General features: G+C 51.1%; 7 protein-coding genes across 7 annotated transcripts; 4 read left to right on the forward strand and 3 right to left on the reverse strand.

Moving 5' to 3' along the window:
* Nucleotides 1–2507: 2507 nt before the first annotated feature.
* BDP81DRAFT_442697 (uncharacterized protein) lies at nt 2508–3120 on the reverse strand. Its single transcript, XM_060591687.1, has 2 exons — nt 2732–3120; nt 2508–2654 (listed from the first exon to the last, which is right to left on the reverse strand). Exon 1 carries the CDS (start codon nt 3067–3069, stop codon nt 2851–2853), a length of 219 nt encoding a protein of 72 aa, XP_060437871.1. The 5' UTR covers nt 3070–3120; the 3' UTR covers nt 2508–2654; nt 2732–2850.
* A 228-nt stretch (nt 3121–3348) lies between these two features.
* Nucleotides 3349–4860, forward strand: BDP81DRAFT_335659 (permease for cytosine/purines, uracil, thiamine, allantoin-domain-containing protein; the record flags this gene model as incomplete). Its single annotated transcript, XM_060585866.1, has 1 exon — nt 3349–4860. One exon carries the CDS (start codon nt 3349–3351, stop codon nt 4858–4860), a length of 1512 nt encoding a protein of 503 aa, XP_060437872.1.
* Nucleotides 4861–5267: 407 nt separating this feature from the next.
* BDP81DRAFT_476753 (dihydroxy-acid dehydratase) lies at nt 5268–7359 on the reverse strand. The gene is made up of 2 exons (XM_060594791.1): nt 7064–7359; nt 5268–7005 (listed from the first exon to the last, which is right to left on the reverse strand). Exons 1-2 carry the CDS (start codon nt 7238–7240, stop codon nt 5344–5346), a joined length of 1839 nt encoding a protein of 612 aa, XP_060437873.1. The 5' UTR covers nt 7241–7359; the 3' UTR covers nt 5268–5343.
* A 1134-nt stretch (nt 7360–8493) lies between these two features.
* BDP81DRAFT_411736 (uncharacterized protein) lies at nt 8494–9906 on the forward strand (the record flags this gene model as incomplete). The annotated part of the gene is made up of 7 exons (XM_060589173.1): nt 8494–8535; nt 8602–8742; nt 8799–9017; nt 9084–9255; nt 9310–9371; nt 9430–9525; nt 9586–9906. Exons 2-7 carry the CDS (start codon nt 8734–8736, stop codon nt 9904–9906), a joined length of 879 nt encoding a protein of 292 aa, XP_060437874.1. The 5' UTR covers nt 8494–8535; nt 8602–8733.
* A 6718-nt stretch (nt 9907–16624) lies between these two features.
* BDP81DRAFT_400783 (uncharacterized protein) lies at nt 16625–16949 on the reverse strand (the record flags this gene model as incomplete). The annotated part of the gene is made up of 2 exons (XM_060588736.1): nt 16625–16768; nt 16833–16949. The coding sequence occupies 2 exons, from the start codon at nt 16947–16949 to the stop codon at nt 16625–16627; spliced, it is 261 nt and encodes an 86-aa protein (XP_060437875.1).
* Nucleotides 16950–18458: 1509 nt separating this feature from the next.
* On the forward strand, nt 18459–19375 carry BDP81DRAFT_170203 (uncharacterized protein). Its single transcript, XM_060582155.1, has 2 exons — nt 18459–18871; nt 18936–19375. Exons 1-2 carry the CDS (start codon nt 18632–18634, stop codon nt 19209–19211), a joined length of 516 nt encoding a protein of 171 aa, XP_060437876.1. The 5' UTR covers nt 18459–18631; the 3' UTR covers nt 19212–19375.
* Nucleotides 19376–20328: 953 nt separating this feature from the next.
* On the forward strand, nt 20329–21133 carry BDP81DRAFT_400784 (uncharacterized protein; the record flags this gene model as incomplete). Its single annotated transcript, XM_060588737.1, has 2 exons — nt 20329–20379; nt 20414–21133. 2 exons carry the CDS (start codon nt 20329–20331, stop codon nt 21131–21133), a joined length of 771 nt encoding a protein of 256 aa, XP_060437877.1.
* Between the last annotated feature and the right edge of the window lie 331 nt (nt 21134–21464).

Here is a 21464-nt window from a genome sequence, read left to right on the forward strand (position 1 = left end):
TCAAAAGCGTGCTCAGTCTCAGCAAAAACAACAAGCTTCCACATCATAAGGACCCCACGATACGTATGAGGGGGGGGGCTTATCAATAGATGTGTTGATATAGGCCTCATCCTCATCACTTAGCGTGGCCATTGCTTGTATTGGTAGCTGATATCCCTCGTCATTAGACCCACTGCTGTTACTGCTACAGCTGCGGTCCTTAACCCACTTCTGCTTAGCCCTGAGCATAACGTTAGAATTGATGTGGTGGATGCAGAGTTGTTGCTGAACGTCTGGGAACTGCTCATTCAGTGCAGCCTTCATCTGCTTGTCGTAGTCTGTAATAATAACAGTGGGGTAACGGACTGAGTGTTGGTCCATGAGTTGGCGGATCCCTGCTGAGAGAAACTGGAAACACTCTAGTCTCTCGTTGTCGATAAGGCCAAACGCAGCGTTGTAAACAGATCCAAGGCAGGTCTGCCCAGTAGCTTGGAAGAGAGGGAGCTTAAAGCGATTGGTATTGTAGGTGTTGTCAAAGCTAATCACCTCAGGGAATCACTTCCACATTTGGAGACAGTAGGGAAAGGTCCAGACAAGGCCAATAAGGCGGTTTGGCTCGGCGTCTGCCCATTTCACCACGTATAGGATATCTCGCTCATCAAACAGCTTGATTAATACTGCAGTTAGCGAATATCCCGCTAGTTTCTCTCGGTTTATACGAGCCCTAGCGTTATAGATATCTCGCTGGGTAAATAAGGACTCTGGGAACTGCTCCTGGACAACAGCACGCACATCGCGAGCCCGAATCCCAACTCGTCGGCTTGTAGTTTCAATGGCATCCTGAAGTGGCTGGGTAAGCCTGCGATGTGAAGGGTGTGCAGTAGCTTCAAGGCTAGGGCCATGATTATACTAACTATACTAGGGGTCTAGGTGATAACGTAAAAGCCACTTACCCTCCTCTTAAGCCTCGGCAATAACTTACCATTTACAACCGCATTTACGAGACTTGCGCTGTCGAATACCAGCACCTTGTGTAGGCCCAGGCTCGCCAAACCGATCACACTGGAAGGTGTATCGAATGATTCGGCCTCGAGCTTTATGCCTATTCCGCTTTAAAATGCCAAATCCATTAGCTCTTGCAAAGGTATTAACTCGGTCGAAGAGGGCATCATAGGTTTGCTCTGGATCGCCAGGAATCGGTGGGTTTGGGATTTCGGTTATAGGAGGAGAGGAGGATCGGTTGCTTAGAGTGTGGTAGGAGGCTGCAGTTCGGAAAGACGCTTCGCTTTGAGGGGAGGATTGCCGTGGGGGTGAATAGGGTGGTGGGTTGACTTGGGGACCCCATGTTTCTTGCCATTGACGGACATACTCTTGTTGTCGGAGGAGTGCCGTTGTTAGCTGTTGATTAGTCCCAACAACCTGTAGAACAAGCTGAAGAGCACTATTGAACTACTCTGTTGTAGGATAGGAAGGTTGCTGGGACTGTTCGTTGGGAGGAGAGGGGCTATGCTCTGGAGAAAGTCGTGGGAGAGTAATCCGCTGGGTTTTTATTGTTCCTTTAGGGAAATGACGAGTAAGATATAGCGTAGGCTCTATACTAGGGTAATCGTATACAAGAGGTCGCGTGTCTTGTAGTATGTCGGCTAGGAGCTCGGTAATAAGGTCGCGCTGCCCTTAAGGATCACCAACTCCATAGAATTGGCTAACGCTAGGGCGGCTGCTTTCTGAGGAGGGAGATGATGGTGGTTGGCCAGATGATGGTGGGAGGCCGTACTCAAACAATGGTCGCTCTCGTATAGGGGGAGGTTTATTAGTAGGGGGATTGCTTTGAGATTGGCCTTGTGGAACATCTCTAACTCCAGTTAGAGAAGCCATTGTAAGCAAATAGCATAAGTCAGACTTAGAGGCTTGATGATGTAACCTTAGAGGAAAGGGAGCAAAGGAACAAAAAGGGTTAAGATACTTTGTGGGTATCTGGCAGAATTTGATTGCACTAACAATATTTTTTTGAGCCAATCAAAAGGTCGAACAGCGACGCCGGTGTATCAATTTGCGACGCCGGTATATCAATTCCCTTTAAGTTAAACAGGCTTGGTGATGAGAATTCAACAGAGGCCGAAGCTTTTGCCAAAAAACATACAACACCAGGTATTCGCTGGTCGTCACCGACCCAACTACTAATCCGGCCCTCATTGAGTTATCTATGGGAGAGCGGACGGGATCCCGAGTTTTCCAATGGGTATGGTCGTATGTAATTTTCTGATGATCAACCGCCATCATGTTCTTTACCCCACAACAAGAAACCACAGTTCTGCAATCTACGGAGTACACCAGCACACACTATCTGTAGGTGAATCGTTCAACAGACCGGAGCCCGGCAGACCCCACTACCTCAGCCGTGCATCATGGTTGGTAGGACACGCTGCAAAAGTTCGGTGTTGTGGAACTGACGCCTGCCGTAATAGCCGAGATAAGAACCGCAATGCCCCCACAATCGGCGTTGTCCGCGCGGCACCTCACAGATAAGCGCAGTCCTAACGTCCTACCTAAAGTCCCGCACACCGAATAGTTTCACTCACGGGCTAGCGTGCCGTCCAACTATTCATGTCGGCCATCGGTCGGTGAAGATAGCGATATCCCGGAACCCCTTCGATTCTCCCCTGGAAGTTTACAGGGTAAGATTCCGGATTGCCCAGCTGGGCCTTCGCCGGTGCCCTTGCAACTCGACTGACCTCCGTCTCTGGAGAATTAGCGGCGCTCGATTCTCAATTATCCAACAATGGGCCGGCTTCGGATAACCCGAAGATTGTCAGTTGAAGATCGTGCAATCCATGTTTCCGACTTTCTGGCCTGGGATTCGAGTCCCAACACCTAGCAGGCCAGATCAACGGTATTGAAGCTTTGCAAAAAGAGACAAAGAAGAAACCCGAGAATGGAGATCGAATCACTGGTGTATATCGATACCGTACTCCAAGCAAACGTTGCGGAGAATGCGTGATGTGAGAGGTGGTGTGGGGTTCGCACGCGACAATCTGGAAGCCCGCAAATCACTTCCGCGTTAGGGCCTCCGCCCGGGAAGTTGAGTAGCATTGAAGATGAGCCCACCAAGATAGTGGTGAAAAAATCGTATGCGTACACGGTACGAGCGCTTCGGCTAGGCGACGGCCAGGGCACTTAATATAATGTCAGATCCCCGCCTTGGCAAGCTTCTCATGCCAAGAGAGTTGCGTCCTCATTGACCGGGTATTGTTCACCGTCGGTGCCTTTGTCAACCTCTAGTCCTTCCGCGGCTTACACCAAGTCGATACCGAGAACGAACATCCCCTCGCGACGACGGCCGCTGCCATGGAACGCTACGAAGAAAAAAGCATGGGCGAAGAAGAGACGTCGCCTCAAGGTTTCCTTGAGGCGGGCAGCGACGACCCTCCGAGGGAGACTGGTATCCTGGCCGCTTTGCGACGCTTTGAGGGTAGAATGGATAAAGCTCTGGGTGTCGAGTCGCATGCCATCGACCGCAAAACGGACGCCGATAAGAAGCCCGTCAAGTGGCACGAGGAGCTGACCATGGCTCTTCTATGGGCAAGCGGTACCATGGGCATCAGTTGCTTTGCCACTGGATTCCTCGGCTGGGAGTTCGGTCTTGATTTGAAGCGAGCCATTCCCATCTTCATCTTTGGTTCCATCCTTGGCGGCGCCGTGTCTGGGTACTGTGCCACGTTTGGTGCTGCGACCGGTCTGCGTCAAATCTCCGTCTCGCGATTTAGCTTTGGCTGGTGGCCCAACAAACTCATCGCCTTTCTGAACGGCCTGGAACAACTTGGATGGGCCTCTGTTGGCTCCATCGCCGGTGGAATGGCTCTGACTGCTGTGGCCGACGGTCGCATTTCGCTGGTCGTCGGTGTCATCATCATCGCCGTAGTATCTCTTTTGATCAGCTTCCTCGGTCTGCGCTACATCTTGATCTATGAACGCTACGCATGGCTCATCTACTTCATTATCTTCATGATCATCTTTGGCATGGTTGGCCCGTATGCCGACGACGTCACGCCGGCCCAGGTTACGGGCGCCGACCTCTCTGCCAGCGCTCTCTCACTTCTTGCTGTCGTTTATGGAAGCTCTGCATCATGGGCCACCATGGTATCTGATTACTACGTCCAGTACCCGACCAATGTTTCTAGGCTAAAGGTCTTTATACTCACGACTCTCGGCATCGCCATTCCAACCTCCATCGGCATGACTGCTGGCGCTGTGGTGGCCAGTTCCCTAAACAACCAGACGGCCTGGAAAGACGCATACGAGAACCAGGGTCTTGGATTCCTGATCCGAGACATGTTGCACCCGCGCGGGTTTGCCAAGTTTCTCCTCGTTATCTTTTCCTTTAGCGGTATCAACACCAACATCATCTCCCTCTACTCTGCGGCCATTTCATTCCAACAAATGGCCCGCCCTTTCGCCAGAATACCCCGGTTCCTTTGGACTTTCCTCTGCTTTGCTGTTGTGATTGGCCTGGCTCTCGGTGGCCGTAGCCAGCTGAACACTTATTTGCAAAACTTTCTCAGCTTGCTGGGCTATTGGTGCACAAGCTACTTCGTCATCTTGCTGATGGAACACTCCATCTTTCGACGTGGAGACTTTGCTAATTACGATCTCGATGGTTGGAACGACCCGAGCCGCTTGCCTCTTGGCATCGGAGCTAGCGTCGCCTTTTTGGTCGGGGTAGTTGCATGGTGCATGGGCATGGTTGAGACTTGGTTTGTGGGACCTCTTGGTGGCTTGATTGGCGAATCTGGGGGTGATATTGCCAACGAAATGACGCTTGTCGTGACTGCTGTGGTTTATCTACCTGCTCGCTATCTGGAGTTGAAGTTTATTGGGCGATAATAGAAGATCGGGCAACACGCATCTCAGGGGAAGCATAGATCGATGTACTTTCAGAACCCTAACCATTTTACCTGTACTACTGGCGACCGCAATCTTCCCGTGATAAAAAATGATCTGAGATCTCATGGTTTCGATAGTCCAGGATGGGACATCAATGGAGTCAAATATGCAAGTACCATGAGACAGTCCCACCGACCAACTACTAACTGAGCTCAATCAACGACTCAAAGGATCTGCTGGTTGGGGTAACTAGCCTCTAGTGGATGTCCGCCCCCGCGTCCTGGTACCACCCCGCTACGTGGAGGCCATCGTGGGGGTCAGGTCGGCAAGAAGTCCGTGACGGCTCTGGAAATAAGCAGGACCTAGAATGGGCAAGACGGAGACGGATTGAAACACAAGTTGGGAAGAGCAGCAGTAAGTTCGATCAGACAAAGTCAACAATAAAACTAAGTGCATACGACAGCTTGTATGTTACAAATCCCTCTAGAACAAGTCGGTCACGGCACCATCTGAGGCGCTCGATACCAAATGAGCATACTTGGCCAACGTGCCTCTGGTCACAGGAGGCCTAGGGGGCTTCCACAGACGCAGTCTCTCCTTGATCTCCTTGTCGCCCACATTCATACTAATCGTACACGTCTCAGCATCGATGGAGATTACATCCCCGTCGTTGATGGCGGCGATGGGCCCGCCGACAGCTGCCTCGGGGACAATGTGGCCCACGATGAACCCGTGACTGGCGCCAGAATATCTTCCGTCGGTGATGAGCGCCACGTTCTTAAGGTTGGCACCGATCAGAGTCGCAGATGCCTTGAGCTGCTCAGGCATGCCAGGACCACCCTTTGGGCCTTCGTAGCGGACGACGAGGACAATGTTCCTGTCCCGTGGAATGTTACCAGCATTGAGCTCGGTGACAAGCTCAGACTCCTTATTGAAGCACCGTGCCTCGCCCTCGAAGCGAAGTCCCTCTTTCCCTGTAATCTTGGCCACTGCACCGCCAGGCGCGATATTTCCATGTAGTACAACGAGATGTCCGGCGGGCTTGATGGGGTTGGAAAGCGGCCGAATGATGTCCTGTTCAAGGGGCAAGGATGGCCAAGAGGCAACGTTCTCCTCGAGAGTTTTCCCAGTGACCGTTAGAGTCTTTCCATTAAGGAGACCTCCTGCAATGAGAAGCTTGGTGACCGATGGTACTCCGCCGACGTGGAAGAGGTCCTCGATGACGTATTTACCGCTCGGCTTCAGGTTCGCGATGAATGGCGTCTTGCGAGAGACTCGTTGGAAGTCTTCAAGGTCGAGAGGCACTTCAGCTGCTCTGGCCATCGCTAGAGTATGCAAAACAGAGTTTGTGGACCCCCCCAGGGCCATGGTGATGACGAGGGCATTCTCAAATGACTCCTTGGTGAGGATGTCCCTGGGTCGGATGTTGCGACGCAAGCAGACTTCAATGGCGTCGGCAACCTTGACTGCTTCCCTCATCTTGATTGGAGAAGCTGCCGGGGTACTCGATGAGCCAGTGACAGATAATCCGAGAGTTTCGATGATTGTAGCCAAGCTGTTCGCAGTGTACATGCCGCCGCACGCACCTGGACCTGGAACAGCTCCCTTTTCGATGGATGACAGAATCTCCTCGGGCGTGATAGACTTGTCGTCGGACCAAGAGCCTAGCGTACCGAACAGGTAGGCGCCCTGAGCTTCGTAGCAAGTGACAATGTCGATGGGCTTTTTCAATACCTCGCAGTACCCACCAGCAACAGTGCCTCCATAGACAAGGACTGATGGACGATTGTGCCTTGCAACTGCCATGACACAGCCTGGCATGTTCTTGTCGCACCCGGGTATGGCTACAGTGGCATCGTGAGCCTGCGCACAGGTGATGGTCTCGATGTTGTCTGCGATGAGCTCGCGTGACTGCAGAGAGAATCTCATGCCTTCGTTGCCTTGGGCAATACCGTCTGACACGCCCAAAGTGCTGTACTGCCAGGCGATATACCCCTTCTTCTTGATGGCTTCCTTGATGGTCTTTCCCAAGTCTAGCAGATACATATTGCACGGGTTTCCTTCCCACCATACTGATGCGACACCGACCTGAGGACTCCGCTGCATCATTTCCTCGTTGGGAACACCTGCAGCATAAAGCATAGCCTGGATTCAACACTGTTAGCCTGCTTCACAGAAGATACCATTTTCGGCGATGTCTTTCCTTAGCCCCAGGGAAGTCATGCTCTCGAGTGAGAAATGTCGAATACTTGTTAAGGGCCGGTTGTCCATCTTCCCAGGTGGCGTCATTCGACGCAATGGGGAATTCGACGTACCGTGGCTCATGGTGTCCCTGGTCTTGCCCGGCAGCAGGATGAACTACATCGAAATTTGAAGTCATCTCGAATGATCTGCAGAGACTCGGCAATGGTCAGAGGCCAGGACAGCTGATTCCAAAATGATATTGCCAGTGAAGAATGATCAAGTTTTCGAAAGGAGAAACACAAGCACGAACATGATCAACCTTTTCTGGTCAGTCCGGCTACTCACAAACATCCACAACGTGGGGTGCGGGGTAGTCTGGGTTGAACCCGACCAAGCTCCTCACGATACCAGTCTGCCCCCAATCAAAGAATACGGAATGTTGGTTTACGAGGAGAAAGCTGAAATTTCGATGGAGCCTCTCCACAGAAAAGCGACGACTAATCGAAATAGGCCGGATACGATTTGTTGGAACGCAAGGAAGCGGTGCGATGGAGCAAGCCACAAAAGTAAGTGTTGGGGGGAACCCCGCACTGACTCGGGCATAAGTCCGGCGTACTTTGGGGGTTCTAGATTCCGAGCAACGGACTTCTACCGAACGTTTGAAGGCATCACGAGATCGCGACGCCACCAAAAAATGCGGGTTTGTTGGTTCACGGTGTCGTATACGACAAATAGTGGTAGCAATTATCACTCGTCTGTTGGTGATCCTATTGCTTGTTCTTCTTGTTGTTGTTCTATCTTACATTGTAGGCAGGAGTCGGTCGAAGTAGGTAGTGACGGCCTGGGTGGTTGCCCCACCTTTATCCGGCCGTGATGACTAAGCCAGTTGTCCCACTTCGCCCAGGGCAGGTGCCAGCCAGCCCATGGTACCTGCCTATTACTCCTTATCAGCCTTTGCTGTTCCAACAGGGTTCTTTCAGAGGATTGACAACTCAAGCTTCCTTTTCGGCCGGGCTGGTCAAGCTTCGTGGGATTGCAAGAAATGACTCATGAGGTAGGATTAGGCGTAGAGCTCAACATGATTTCGGCTGCCTACTAGATCTCATTTTCTATGTTAAGAGCCCAGCCCTCGTGAGGCCACGTAGGGGTGATTTCAGTATATGAATCTAAGCTGAAGAGGAGAGATTTGGGGCGGGGATTCCGCAGAGGAAAAACGTTCAAGTGGGACACACGCGGAATTAGTGCGGTAAGTCGTGGCAGAATCCGGGCCTTAGCCCGGATCCACTAATCGGGTCCAGCCCGTAACACGTGCCCCCCACCTGCTCCCTCGGGGCGATTCCGCTGCTCGCCCGTTTTTTAACCGCAGGAGCCCGGGGCGATTGACCCACTTTAACCCGCCGGTCAGGCCGCCCGTGGCTCTTTTACTAACTTCTGCCCCCCCCCCCCTTTCTTCGTCGAATTTCTTCCTCCTACACGACCTCGCGACGATTCGTAAGTGCCCTTACCTACCCGACTTTTACGCCTTTCCCTCGCGTTACTTTCGCTAATCCATCACAGAAATTATTTTTAGACAGTCCACCGTCCTCGCCATCGTTTTTTTATATAAAAACCCCTTCCGCGCGCGCGCTCTCTCGCAGCCTCTTTCTGACCCGGGAAATAGTCAAATCAACGTCACTCGCCACCGCCGCTATGGATTCCGTACGCTGCTTCTCCGTTTCTCTTAAGCTGAATATCCGTTGCTGACGCTCTACTAGTCCAACAACTACTACGGCTTCGCCTCCGCGGAGCAGGTCGCCGCCGTTACCCCGGCTGCTGCTGCTGCTGCTGAATCTCCCCCCGCCGCCCCCGCCACGACCGCCAAGCCCGCCGCGCTCACTGGGCAGGAGGGAGGTGACGGCGATGAGGAGCTGGAGCATAGCTCTGGCTCCGAGTTGTCCGATCCTCCCTCCGACGACCAGTCGGAAATCGACTTCGTACGTTCTTTCTGCGCGGGGATTCCGTTCTTGTACCGCGGACATGGCTAACTTCACGATCAAAAGACCCCCACCAGGAAGGGCAAGAAGGGTAAGAAGAAGGAGGAGAAGAAGGAGCGCAAGCCCAAGGAGCCCGTCGTCCCGGGCGCCCTCCGCGAGGAGCCCTGCCTCCCTTGCGTGCAAGCGCTGGTCAAGGGTGGCGATACCCTGGCCAGCGTCGGCTGCTACGACTGCCTCGGTACGCCAAGCCGTCGTTGTTTGTCCGTTTTCTGGTTGCTGATTCGTCGTGAAGCTGGAGGTACCACCCGCTGCGCCGCCTGCGCCGATGGCAAGGCTAATCGCCGTTGCGACCCCGTATGTATACCGCTATTGTTCCGTGTTTGCCCCGCAAACGCTAATCCATTGTTCGCAGCTGAACGCCGTGGTCACGGCCGCATGGGTTGAGTACTCAACCCTCGCCCGCGACTACCACCGCGAGCCCGCCGAAGGCGGTTTCCGTCCCCTCTTCGTAAGTCCGCTTCTTATCTGTTTTCCGTACGCCGCTTAGTCCGCGCCGTCTCTGCTTCAGCTCGAGGACGTCAATGGTGCCTTTGGGCGCGTCCGCACTCTTGCAGCGGCCCAGACCAAGGCCGAGAACGAGAAGGACAGGGCCCGCCGAGACGCCCGCGCCGCCACCGCCTCGCCCGCCGCCAAGTCGCCCGCCCCCCGCCCCCCGCGCGCTGCCCGCTGCGCCTCCTTCCTTCCGGAGGAGGCTCGCTCCCTTAGCGAGCACTACCAGGCTCTCGCTTCCCTCAACGCCGCCGTAGATACTTCTTTAATACTTTCTTTTACAACGATTAATATATTCTTGAATTACGGCCCGCTACTCCCCTATGTTACGGCCAGCTAGTCGTAGTGAGGTATGTTTGCAGAAGTTGAGGCTGCGGAACTGGTAACAGTATTCGTAGTCGGGGATAGCTTCAGGGAAGCTATGTCTGTAAGTCGTAAGGTAAGGGAAGGCTGCGGTGATCAATCGTAGTCTTATCAAAGAGGTTCTCAGGGAAGATAGCTGAAAGCGATCATAAGTGTCAGGCCCATCCCAGTACACTCGTTACAACGATTGTCACACTATGCCTATGAAACAATATGGTCTTACACAAGCATGACTAAGTTTGCCAAGGATATGCCAGTATAAAGGGTCTTCCACTCACTATATAGATAGTCGGGATATTCCCATAGCCACTCGTTCTTCATACTCATCAATACATCCCATTGACCCCCTACCTGATAATCGCTGCCCAACAATAAGATCTGATACGAAGTTAATTGCTGAAGAGCTATGGAAAGTCTGTCCTAGAGTCCGGCTCGAGTCCATCCTATATACAAGTCTTGATTCTGAACATATCCTTTATCCGTATGTTTACCATACGGATTCCGTATTCTGAACATACGGGGTCCGTATTCTGAACATACGGGGTCCGTATTCTGAACATACGGGGTCCGTACCTCAAATGATGATGATGATGATGATGATGTATTTAACGTCTGATAACAAAAGGACGTGCCGGGCGCAATGCCGACATGGTCTATACTAATCTAAACTATATTACAGGCTACCGTCTTCACCTAACGTTCCTGTTCAATGACTCGGGCAAATTTCGGAAAAGAAATTGGTCTCCTCTATCCATTCGCATAGAAGAGAGGCTCCCTTAGCAGAACCTAACAAGAAATCAATGCTTGCTTTATCCGTACCTCAAAGGGACGGACTCCGTATTCTTGGCATACGGCTTTCCTTATCTTATCATCACGTGACTTGCTCCATAGTTCTTCCGTTCCGTAGGGTGACGCATGTGTTCCCATAGTTCGTGCACTTATGGTGTGCCCTAGTCGCCGTGGTCCTGCGGGGCAGGCCCTGGACTTGGTCGTGCATGTCGGGTCGTAACAAATAGAGGGAGAACGGAGGTTAGTTAAGAGGTAAAAAATAACTAAGTTAAGGCCTATAGGTCGGGAAACTATTTAGCCCCGTAAGATGTAATATATAAACTAACGATAAAGCCATAGGTATAAGAAAGGGCCGTTCAAGGTCCGTAGACCAAGGTTCGGCTAACCTTCCTAGCCTAGGCGGTAGGGTGTTACGACCCAACATGCATGACCAAGAACAGGGCCTGCCCCGCAGGCTCGCGGCAGTTACAACACACCACATATGCAGGAGACAAGGGACACTAGGCAACCTCTCACGGAACGGAAGAACTAAGGTACAAGTCACGTGATGATAAGATAAGACATGAGCGGCCATGGTGGGGCCATGAGCGCTCATGCCAAACAATGAGCGCTCACCCAACTAATCCCAAAATCACAACCACAGCCCTCATTAGCGCACCTAGAAAGGCAAGCTAAAGTAGCTACCTTCCAAGCCTTTGCCAGAAAATGGCTGTCCCAATGCCCTCGGCAATATGCCGACCTGGAGATAATTCTTCACCCCAAGCCGCCCGAACTCCGCCTCCCTCGGCACTTACTAGGAAGGCTATACGCAGCAAGATCCCATCATGGAGACTTTGCAGCATACCACGAGAGATTCGCTCACCAAGATGCGTTGCTCAACTGCAGCTGTGGGAAACCCAAGACACCAGTCCATTTCTACTTCTGCAAGCGTGGACGCAAGGCTACACCGCGCTACCTCCGCCAACGTATGGCCAAAGCAAGTATTGATTTCTTGTTAGGTTCTGCTAAGGGAGCTTCTCTTCTATGCGAATGGATAGAGGAGACCAATTTCTTTTCCGAAATTTGCCCGAGTCATTGAACAGGAACGTTAGGTGAAGACGGTAGCCTGTAATATAGTTTAGATTAGTATAGACCATGTCGGCATTGCGCCCGGCACGTCCTTTTGTTATCAGACGTTAAATACATCATCATCATCATCATCATCATTTGAGGTACGGACCCCGTATGTTCAGAATACGGACCCCGTATGTTCAGAATACGGACCCCGTATGTTCAGAATACGGAATCCGTATGGTAAACATACGGATAAAGGATATGTTCAGAATCAAGACTTGTATATAGGATGGACTCGAGCCGGACTCTAGGACAGACTTTCCATAGCTCTTCAGCAATTAACTTCGTATCAGGATTAACATCCGCTTTCAGCTACTACCTTGACAAGACTACGATTGATCACCGAAGCCTTACCTACCCTTACGATTGACAGACATAGCTTCCCTGAAGCTATCCCCGACTACGATTACTGTTACCAGTTCCGCAGCCTCAACTTCTGCAAACTACCCCTACGACTAGCTGGCCGTAACACTGGTCCCCTTTGTAAGTAGAGATTTTAGATTGTTAAGTTAGGGTTTTAATATAGGGTAGAAGCTCTTAGAGGCTAACTGCAGTTAGGGGTAGAATAATAAATTATTGAAATCTGCTCCTCCCTCGACGTGTACTCCCTGCGCTGTATATATATCTGAGCTGCTCCTTTGTTGCTTGGACTCCTTATTACCTCTAACTAGCCCCTATCCGGGAGGGCTCTGACATCTGGACAGACTCAGAGCTAATACTACGACTTTAGTCTTGTCGGAAAGCTGCGCAGGCTTGAGTGCCAGATCCATCACTACGGTTCCGCTTTGAACTCTCAAGTCTTACTCTCGGCGTTCCGTGACGACCCTTCTGACTCCTATCTTTTACGCACCGGTCATGGTGGAAGCTTTGCACCCCTTTCGAGCATCAATGAAGCCGGTTGTCCAAGCGCCGGATTCCATTCATTCCCTGACACCTTACAATGGGACGGCTTCACTGCCGACTATGGCCCGGGATTCCTCGGCATGGCCCTCAACACGGGAACATATGTTGCCGACAGCGCTTCCGCAAGTACAATCAAGTCAATTTCGACCCCCATATTTGCTAAATTGGATCTTTTTTTTTTTTTTTGAGGATTTGACTACTTGGTGAACTTGCAATTAATACAATTCAATCACCATATAAAAACACGTGCAAAATCCTGACTAATCGGAAAAAAGTGAGGCTATTCCTCATGATGACAATAACCCGAAGTTTACAGGTGAGAGGACGCTCCTCCTCAGCCAGTTTTTGCTGAGCTGGAGGGTCTCTATAGTGCCCGGCAGCATCGAGAGCCTCTGAGAGGTAAGGGTTAATTTGGCAGTACTAAAAGCCCTCTCACAGTCAGCCGCCATCGCTGGCACGGCGAAGACGTCGAGGGCAAGCCGGGAGAGTACCGGGAACATCTCCGCATGGTCCCTCCACCATTAGACGGGATCGGACGTAGCCTCCGGAGGCTACCGGAGGTAGAGATCGAGCTCATCCGTCCTAGGCGGCGTCTACCGGCGCCGGCTATTAACCCATTGCCGGTAATACACATCCTCTCCGTCCCCGGCCCCGGGATCAACGGGAAGTATACCGGCCTGCCAGCTAGACGGGAAGATCTCGCCGGGCTCACAATACCACTAATCGAAGTACTCTGTGAGGGACTTCAGAGCCTTCTCAACCCATCCCTTCTAGTGTTCCTCACTCCATATATCTCGTAAGTATAAGATGCCATATAATAGGTACAGTATAATCGCACCAGAGAACAGTGGGGAGTCTCCGAGCTTCTCATAATAGGTAAAGAGCTTCTGCCACGCCTGCTCAACGCTGCTGCGTAGGAAGGTCTGCCACTCCTCGTCGAGAGACTCGAATCGGGAGTCAGATCGAGAGGCTAGCGATGCCCAGTCCTTACGTACATGATCAGGTAGGGCTTAGAGGTTGTACTAACGGCGTTATGCCCGGCTGGCACGCCTCTGAGATTGCTGCGACTGCTAAGAGTCACCCTCATCGTCATTACTAATACTGGGAGATATGCTAGCGTTATAATAGATCTTACAATCGACGAGATACGAGAGAAGGTACTCTATACCCAGCGTAACCTCCCAGAGTCGACCGTGCCCATCATTAATACCCCAGCCCTCACACCGCTTCGTCTGGCGATAGAAGGGTTCAAGGATCATCCCAATCTCTGCAAGAACCTTCCAATCCTCACCAGAGAGTAGATCCTTCTTTGGGATATGCTGGGCAACGTCGTCGTCGTCGTTATTAGCCAATAAAAACGCCTGAATCTCTACCTTCTTCTTCACAGCCCTCTCGATCATAAGATACGTACTGTTCCATCGAGTGTCGTTATTCAGTATAAGTTGGGCCTCCCGGCGTAACTTCGAGAAGATCCGGAAGTCGGCGTCTCCGTCAACCTCCGCTACAGCCTTCCGGTACCGCTCCGTTCGTTGCGGAGAGGACCGGACGAACTTGACGATGTTCCGGAGCCGACCCACGGGCCCAAGCCTCCGCCAGAGCTCCAGATCGTCATCATACCGATCGCAAAGCCGGAAGAAGTCCGACTTGGCCTCCAGAGTCTCCTTGTCGGCGCCGAACAGGAAGGCCCGGGCGGCGAGTTTCAGCATATGGCCGTAGCAACGCATACGCCGGGCCTTAACGTCGTCCAACGTCATCTCGGGCCAGATGGTCCGGTAGAAGGCTTGGAGTCAGGTGTCGTTATTCGTAGCGTTATCGGAGACCGTTACGCCAAGCCGGGCCCGGAGGTCATACCGGTCGACGACGTCGATGAGGGTCTGCGAGAGGCTGCGGCCGGAGTGGTTGCCGTGGTGCTGCGGGAAGGCTAGAAGACGGGACTGCGTGGTGCCGTCAGCATGGATGAAATGACCAGTAACTGCCATAAAGGCGTAGATATTCGGTGACCATAGATCGAATGAAAGATGTATCTTTAAGGCCGCAGAGTGAAGTTCGGACTTAACGAGAGCCTCTCCGCGCCGGCAGAAGTCATCAAGACAGTCCCGAATCGCTGTCCGGCCCCACGGGATCTCTCCGGCGACCTCCGTACTATGGTACCGAAATATTTGCTGTACGTAGGTGTTCTCGAAGTGGACGAATGGGAGATTAGTAGAGACGATAGAGGCAACGCAGAGGTCTCTCATCGTCATGATCTTGGACTTCGGGATGTTGCTATTAGGGCGGGGTCGTTTATACGGAGGGGATGATACGACGAGGGTACTACCGTCAGACTCCTCATCTGACTACGCAGAGATCCTGCAGACGTTGTAGCCACTCCAGCTTCATCAGTATGTGATTTATATAGGAGGGAAGCTGGGGATAACATACCGAAGTAAGTGCTCTTGGGGCGCGGAGGTGGCGGCGGCGCCGAACAGACAGGGAGACCCCTTCGCGTCGCATCGTCGACAACTCCAAAAGGACGTACCGGCACGACCCTGAATAATCTCGACGAGAAACTCGCCATGCTCTCGGATCCAGCTAGAGCGGCCACGGCCACGCCTTCGCGATAATTGCTCTTTAAGAACAAACTTCCGACTACCAACGACGATGGGACGGAGGTCGTTGATCGTGGGATTCAGAGGCGGGTCAGTAAACAGAGCCTCCGCGATCTGCGTCGAGATCCGGAGGCGCGGACCGCCTAATATCTCATACGCGTTGGCAGCGGCAGCAGTAGCGGTAGTGGCAGCAGTCGACATTATAAGTGTGAAGTTGATAACTTATAACTAGATGAAAATGGCTGAAAATGATGAGTAGAAGATGGGATGATGAATAACTCCTGCTAACGGCGTCCGATCACAGGCTTATATACACCATTCGAACCGCCGCAATCACGTCTACTTTTTCAGAAAGTTTCAAAGGGATTAGATTTTAACTGGTATTATGAGGGCAATTAGTAAAATCACATCAAAATATGTGTAAATTATCGTGAGGTTGGTAATAGCGTCATGTTTCAGTGGCTGGGGATGCCCGAATAACTGGGGCCTAAGCTGATCTACGGCCTCTCATTGGCCAGAAGTGAAACAATCAGGTATTTCAAGTCAATCGAGGGATGTAGGATTGACTAATTGACGGCGGCGATGGCATCACTTTGACTAGTTGATTTGGGTAACTTGGCAAGGTGCCTTGTACTTGCGGAAGCGCTGGTTGCCGAAGATGAGCAAGTCGGTCTCGTTGCTTACGGTGGAGAGCTTTCGATCGATGGATCCAAGGTGACGGTTGAACCTCGCGACCCTGTCAGAAAAAGGGGTTTCATTGGTCCGCTGGCTGTTTTGATCACGGTTGATGTGGGCGTCATTGAGCAGTTTACCTATGATGTCAACTCGAGGTCCATTTCCATGACATTGTCGCAGCTTGTGGACGCCCCAAAGGCGATGAAAGCTACTGTCTGGACGGAGTCGACAGAGATCTCGTGGGTTGTCAGTGGCGATAACGTCGAGGTTGCCCGCGGCGGATGGAGGGTTCCTATGACTCAAGACAGAGTTAACATTATGCTGTCCCCGAAATCAGTCTGAGCTAGGCGAGCCACTCTGCGTCACAACTTCTATTCTTCGAGGAACCTTTCGCATCACTGGACTTGCAGTCGGTTCTAAAATTGAAATCCGAGCACGAGTACGACAGCTTAAAGTCGCACTACGTACTTCACACCCATGACTTTGAATTCTTGAGAGCTGTTATCATCGTTCAAATTAGTCCCCATCCATCGTCGCCCTGAACTGTCGGACACGCCACTGGTTCCTGTCCCCGACAATCTGGCATCATTGCCATAATGCTCGAGACGACTTCCTTCTAGGGGGCATTCACTTGGTATTTCCATCCTTTTTCTCGCTGTTTTCCTGCTTCTCAACCCCTTCTTCCTTCTCCGTGTTTTCCTTCATATTCTCCTCGTGCTCCTTGGCAATGACGTTCTCAAAGTTGGACCACAGAGCCTCAACGGAGGAAAACTTTTCCCCAACAGTGATCACAGTTTCAATTTGATCGGTTAAGCTGATTTAAATTGGCGTTGACCTGCTTCAAACTGTTCGCAATGTTGGCGATGAGCTCGGCGCGTCGCCGCTCGAAGGTCTTGGACGTGGAACCCGCTTGAGGGTGATGATGGGAGAAGGTTCGCTGCGAGGATGGCATGTTGGTGATTGATGGTAAATTTGCGACTGCAGGCGGTATCAGTCGGTAATTTTTGATGATGGTTTTGCTGGGGCAGGCTTGATCTAGAAGTCGTTGAGAGGAGGAGGGGGGGTGTGGGATGGGAAGAGGAAAAGAAGAGGTGCCCAGCAATGGGCACAGTGAGGAAAGCAGCTCTATCCGCGCGGACTGCAGCGGCCGTCGACAGAGGTCCATTTTCCACCATGTCGCACCTGCCATAGAAGACACGACCGTAAGAAGAATTTACACATGGCACGAGACTAAGCTCAACACCTTTTCACACGATTTAATTAACGTCTTGTCATGTAATTGAATTTGTTGGAATAGGCCTACATTAGGCAGCAGGAGGTTGCTGCCGCGGTCCGTTCCAGCCACGGTGGTCCGTGTGGCTCAGCCACACGAGGGTGGTATACCCCAGACTTCCTGCCGCCGCTGGCACCTGGTTAGACTTCCACTAAAGAACAACAAGAACAAGCAATATCACCACTACAGTCGGTGATCGTTGCTACCCACGATACTCGAGTATTTTCCTTTTCCACCTGTGAATCCAACAGAATGAGTCTTCCACTACTTCATTTACCCAAGAACGAGGAAGAGGACGGTGCGTTCATGATATAAGATCAGCTCCACCATTCGCATTGCCTTGTTGACATTTCCCAATATCGATCAGTTCGACATTCTGATGAAGGGCAATGAATTCCATCACGTGCGCCGATGTTAGGGCGCATTACTTCCCAACGATGAAACGGCATGCCTTGTTACAATAGAAGGGAAGCATTCTTGTTTCCTTCTCGATAACTTCTCAACCTAGACAACCTCTAAAACAGTGATATAGGCGTCACGAGTGGCTGCGTTGCCTTTCAGAAACGGTTCAAAGAAAGTCGATGATGAAATGGAAGACATATTCAAGGGAAGTCTTATTGGCCGACCGGCCAAACATGATTTGATGTCAATCGTGTTGAGCTTGCTATTATTGATAGCCCCATGATGCTACTCTTTTACACCACTAGACATAGACAAGTCGAACGCTGCACTTACCATAAGCCAGACTGGCACTTGGAGTGGAAGCAGGTACTGGCAATATCATGCTTGACTACAGGGCTGGCTTTGGTGATGGGGAGAATGATCTGGCATTTTCCTCGATTGTTCCATAATTCATTCAGTCTTGTCTTTGAACTAAAGACAGAGAGACAAACGGTCTGAGGCATAGTGAGCTCCTTCTATCCCCACCATGCACTGAAACACAAATATCCCGCCATTTCAGGCACCTGTCTTTGTTTCATCCCTCTTTGAACTTAGTTAAACCTCTGACGTTGATTTTAAGAGACCTGCCTTTTAGTTTTGGAACAGCTTTGAGCCTGAAACTTTGCAGTAACATTTATTCATTAGCACCCTTAAGTCATGTCTCTTGCTGCTCTTTCTAGACGACGCTGTGTCTGCGAATCCTCTAGAAATCAACAACCTCCAACGTTTGACAGGTTGTGACTCCTCACTTCTACCATCGTCGGAAATTTTCATGCCTGACATTCAAAGTTTCCATGCCAGGCATGAGCAGACATCTCATCTCCGATATCGACTTCCAATCTTTCCTCTAAACACACAGATAGTCCGCAAATCTGTCGACATCCAATCGTATAAATCAGCAAGTCATTCAAGAATCAACCATGCTCATCAGTATTACACCCGGAGACTCGACGACTTCCAATCTTCCAATGACTCCCCGGTCACTTAGATACTCTGTCCTCTCTCGGACCTGGACACCCGGATCGCCGATCCAGTTTGCGCCTCCTCCCACCACGGAGACTCAAGCGCAGGATGCTTCGCTTCCTTCCGTGTCAAGGCTTTGCGCGACCACTTGCGTTAGCCAACAGGATTTTCCTAAGCAGACAAAGCTTCAAGCCGAGGTGATTAGAGTCCCTCTCATAAAATCTTTTACCCGTTGATCCGTATTTCTAACCGTATATCTAGCACTTTCAACGTCCTCATGTCAAGCAGACTGGCGGATTCTGTGGCGCGGTCCTGCGTACGGTCTTTATGATCATTATAGCCATGGTCTTTAGATTTCTCCTGGCATGGTCTCTGAGAAGTCCATGTCCTCTTTGTCATGGACTATTCACGATTTCTATCGGTGGCATGAAGGAAGATGCCAAATGTTTGGTAACGTGTAATATTTCCAGACTATTTTCGACGGCAGTTTCTGCTTTGGAGACGGTGTTGGAGTATCTGTCGCGTTTTAATTATTAGTTGCGTGGTATCGGGCAAGAAAACGGTAGGGTCAGATGCATGTTGTGAAAGATCCGCGCGATTTCCAACACACTCTGAGTCTTTGGGTTTACATAGCTTGAAATCAGCGGCAAAAGTAACTGTTGGATTCACAGGTGGAAAAGGAAAATACTCGAGTATCGTGGGTAGCAACGATCACCGACTGTAGTGGTGATATTGCTTGTTCTTGTTGTTCTTCAGTGGAAGTCTAACCAGGTGCCAGCGGCGGCAGGAAGTCTGGGGTATACCACCCTCGTGTGGCTGAGCCACACGGACCACCGTGGCTGGAACGGACCGCGGCAGCAACCTCCTGCTGCCTAATGTAGGCCTATTCCAACAGTAACATATTACTTCTACTTAACGCTGCTCAATTCTTGTGGAAATCAAATATTAGGAAGTCCCGGGAAATCTCTGGGGAGCTCAAGATAAGCGACGCCTTGTTTTGACTCCGAAGCGGCAACGATGAGAAGCAGATCAGTTTTATATGTTCATTGCGAGTGTATTCATGTAAAGTTGTTTCAACGAGGTGTTCCGATTAGAGCAGCTATAGCTGCTGCGCTAAAGATGTAGCAGGAGTACGGCAGACATATTTCAGAATCAGGGCGAGTACAAGATCTTAGTACGCAAAACTACTATCGACGGCTTTATGAGCTCATCTGACCTAAATTTGTTGAAAATTTTGATATTATTGATTTGGTATCATGGAAAATGATCTCGGTTCTGGGATGACGTGTTCAAAGATGTCGATGTGAGCTCTTGCGTGTCCTAACATTAAGAGCAGGTGCAAAGATCTCTCCTTCCCGTTCGGTTTGCTCCCCATCGCGACGCGTCCCAATGATGTGACAACGCGTTGGTCCTCGCTACTTCGAACACGATGACAGCAGGAAGCCAGCACCAGGAAATGAACATTTTGCAAGGCGAAATTCTTTCTTTCTTTGCATCCTGTTCAACCTCGCTAGGGTATCATGCTTCCGCACACAACGCTATCATCAAGTCATTAACCAACAACGCGATTCTGGTTACCTTCTCACTCAGTGTATCGAATTTTACGATATTCTTCCCTGCTCCTAGGGTGTCTTCCTCCTCAAACTTACTCACAATGGTTGGCGATCTCATTACAAAGCTTGTCCCGCATCTGGCGACCTTCACGGTTGACCCATGATCTTATGCTAATAGTGTTGAAGTCATTCAACAGAGTCCCCGAGTCTCCAATTTCAAAGAAGAAGACCGTCCGCGTCGCCTACCTCGCCTCTCGCTTGGCTGCCGATCGAAACCAGTCCCCAGACCCCCTCTCAGTCTCCGCCGTCACCCCGCCTGCGATCCTCCGACGCCCCAAACGCGCCCTTGTCAAGGCAGAGGAAATCGACTCGCCCGATGGTGCAACGGCTGAGTCCGATTTTAACGACTCCTCCAGCAACATATCTGAAGAGCCGCCCAGATCTGAAGATGGCGAGTGGGTGTCTACTCACACTCTTAAGTCCGTCGTCGGCCATCCCCACGCATACCGCTACAAGAAAGCAAAGACTCCATTCGATATCGAAGAAGTAATAGCCACAAGAAAGGCCGAGCGGAAGGCGAACACAGCAGAGACTAAGGCTTTCGAAAATATATCGGCCGAGGATGGCGCTGTCTTCTTCTTGGCCGAAGAGGCTACTCCGCCGCCAGAGCAGATGCCCGATTATCACGCTGGCACACTCCCAGACTCATCTCACACATTCGCGGCCCAGATGAGCAGCCTTTCTCGCTCGCCAGTCATTCCTGGAGACAAGCAAACACTGGGAGGTCGGAAAGCCACGGCCTGGGAGATTCACAGAAAGTTTCTACGCGTACAAGCCGCTCAGAGGGATGAAGCCCAGAGAATGGCAGCAGTGATCGCGCAGGGAGAGGACGTGATTTGGGGCTGACGGAGACGCTAGGAGGCCTTATCTGGGCCAGGTGAGATATGATGCTACATGCGGGACATTGAGTCTCACTATGCTGTGGTTAGTTTCTTGTTCCACTGGATTCTGTGTATTCCCGCCATTTCATGTGTGTCTGTACAAGTCTCGGGCTTAAGAAGTTATGTTTTGAATGATCCGATGATGATGACGATGCTGTTACATCTTCACATTCCGAGAAACTATACTAAAAGAAATTATCGGAGTCGGGTAGCTGAATGTAAAGCAAGCAGCTCGTTACATCGATCAATGTCATATGAATAACAGCGGCACTCTGAAACACTATTGTATCTTGAAA

This window comes from Colletotrichum phormii (genome assembly GCF_030913505.1).
Source record: "Colletotrichum phormii strain CBS 102054 chromosome Unknown BDP81scaffold_42, whole genome shotgun sequence".
Classification (NCBI taxonomy): domain Eukaryota; kingdom Fungi; phylum Ascomycota; class Sordariomycetes; order Glomerellales; family Glomerellaceae; genus Colletotrichum; species Colletotrichum phormii.

Coding starts and splice junctions, on each gene's coding strand:
- BDP81DRAFT_442697 (XM_060591687.1), bottom strand. CDS start 3,069: ATGCTACTCAACTTCCCGGGCGGAGGCCCTAACGCGGAAGTGATTTGC.
- BDP81DRAFT_476753 (XM_060594791.1), bottom strand. CDS start 7,240: ATGACTTCAAATTTCGATGTAGTTCATCCTGCTGCCGGGCAAGACCAG. Junction 7,006..7,063: donor ATGACTTCCCTGGGGCTAAG/GAAAGACATCGC, acceptor TGTTGAATCCAG/GCTATGCTTTATGCTGCAGG.
- BDP81DRAFT_170203 (XM_060582155.1), top strand. CDS start 18,632: ATGCTCATCAGTATTACACCCGGAGACTCGACGACTTCCAATCTTCCA. Junction 18,872..18,935: donor AGACAAAGCTTCAAGCCGAG/GTGATTAGAGTC, acceptor CCGTATATCTAG/CACTTTCAACGTCCTCATGT.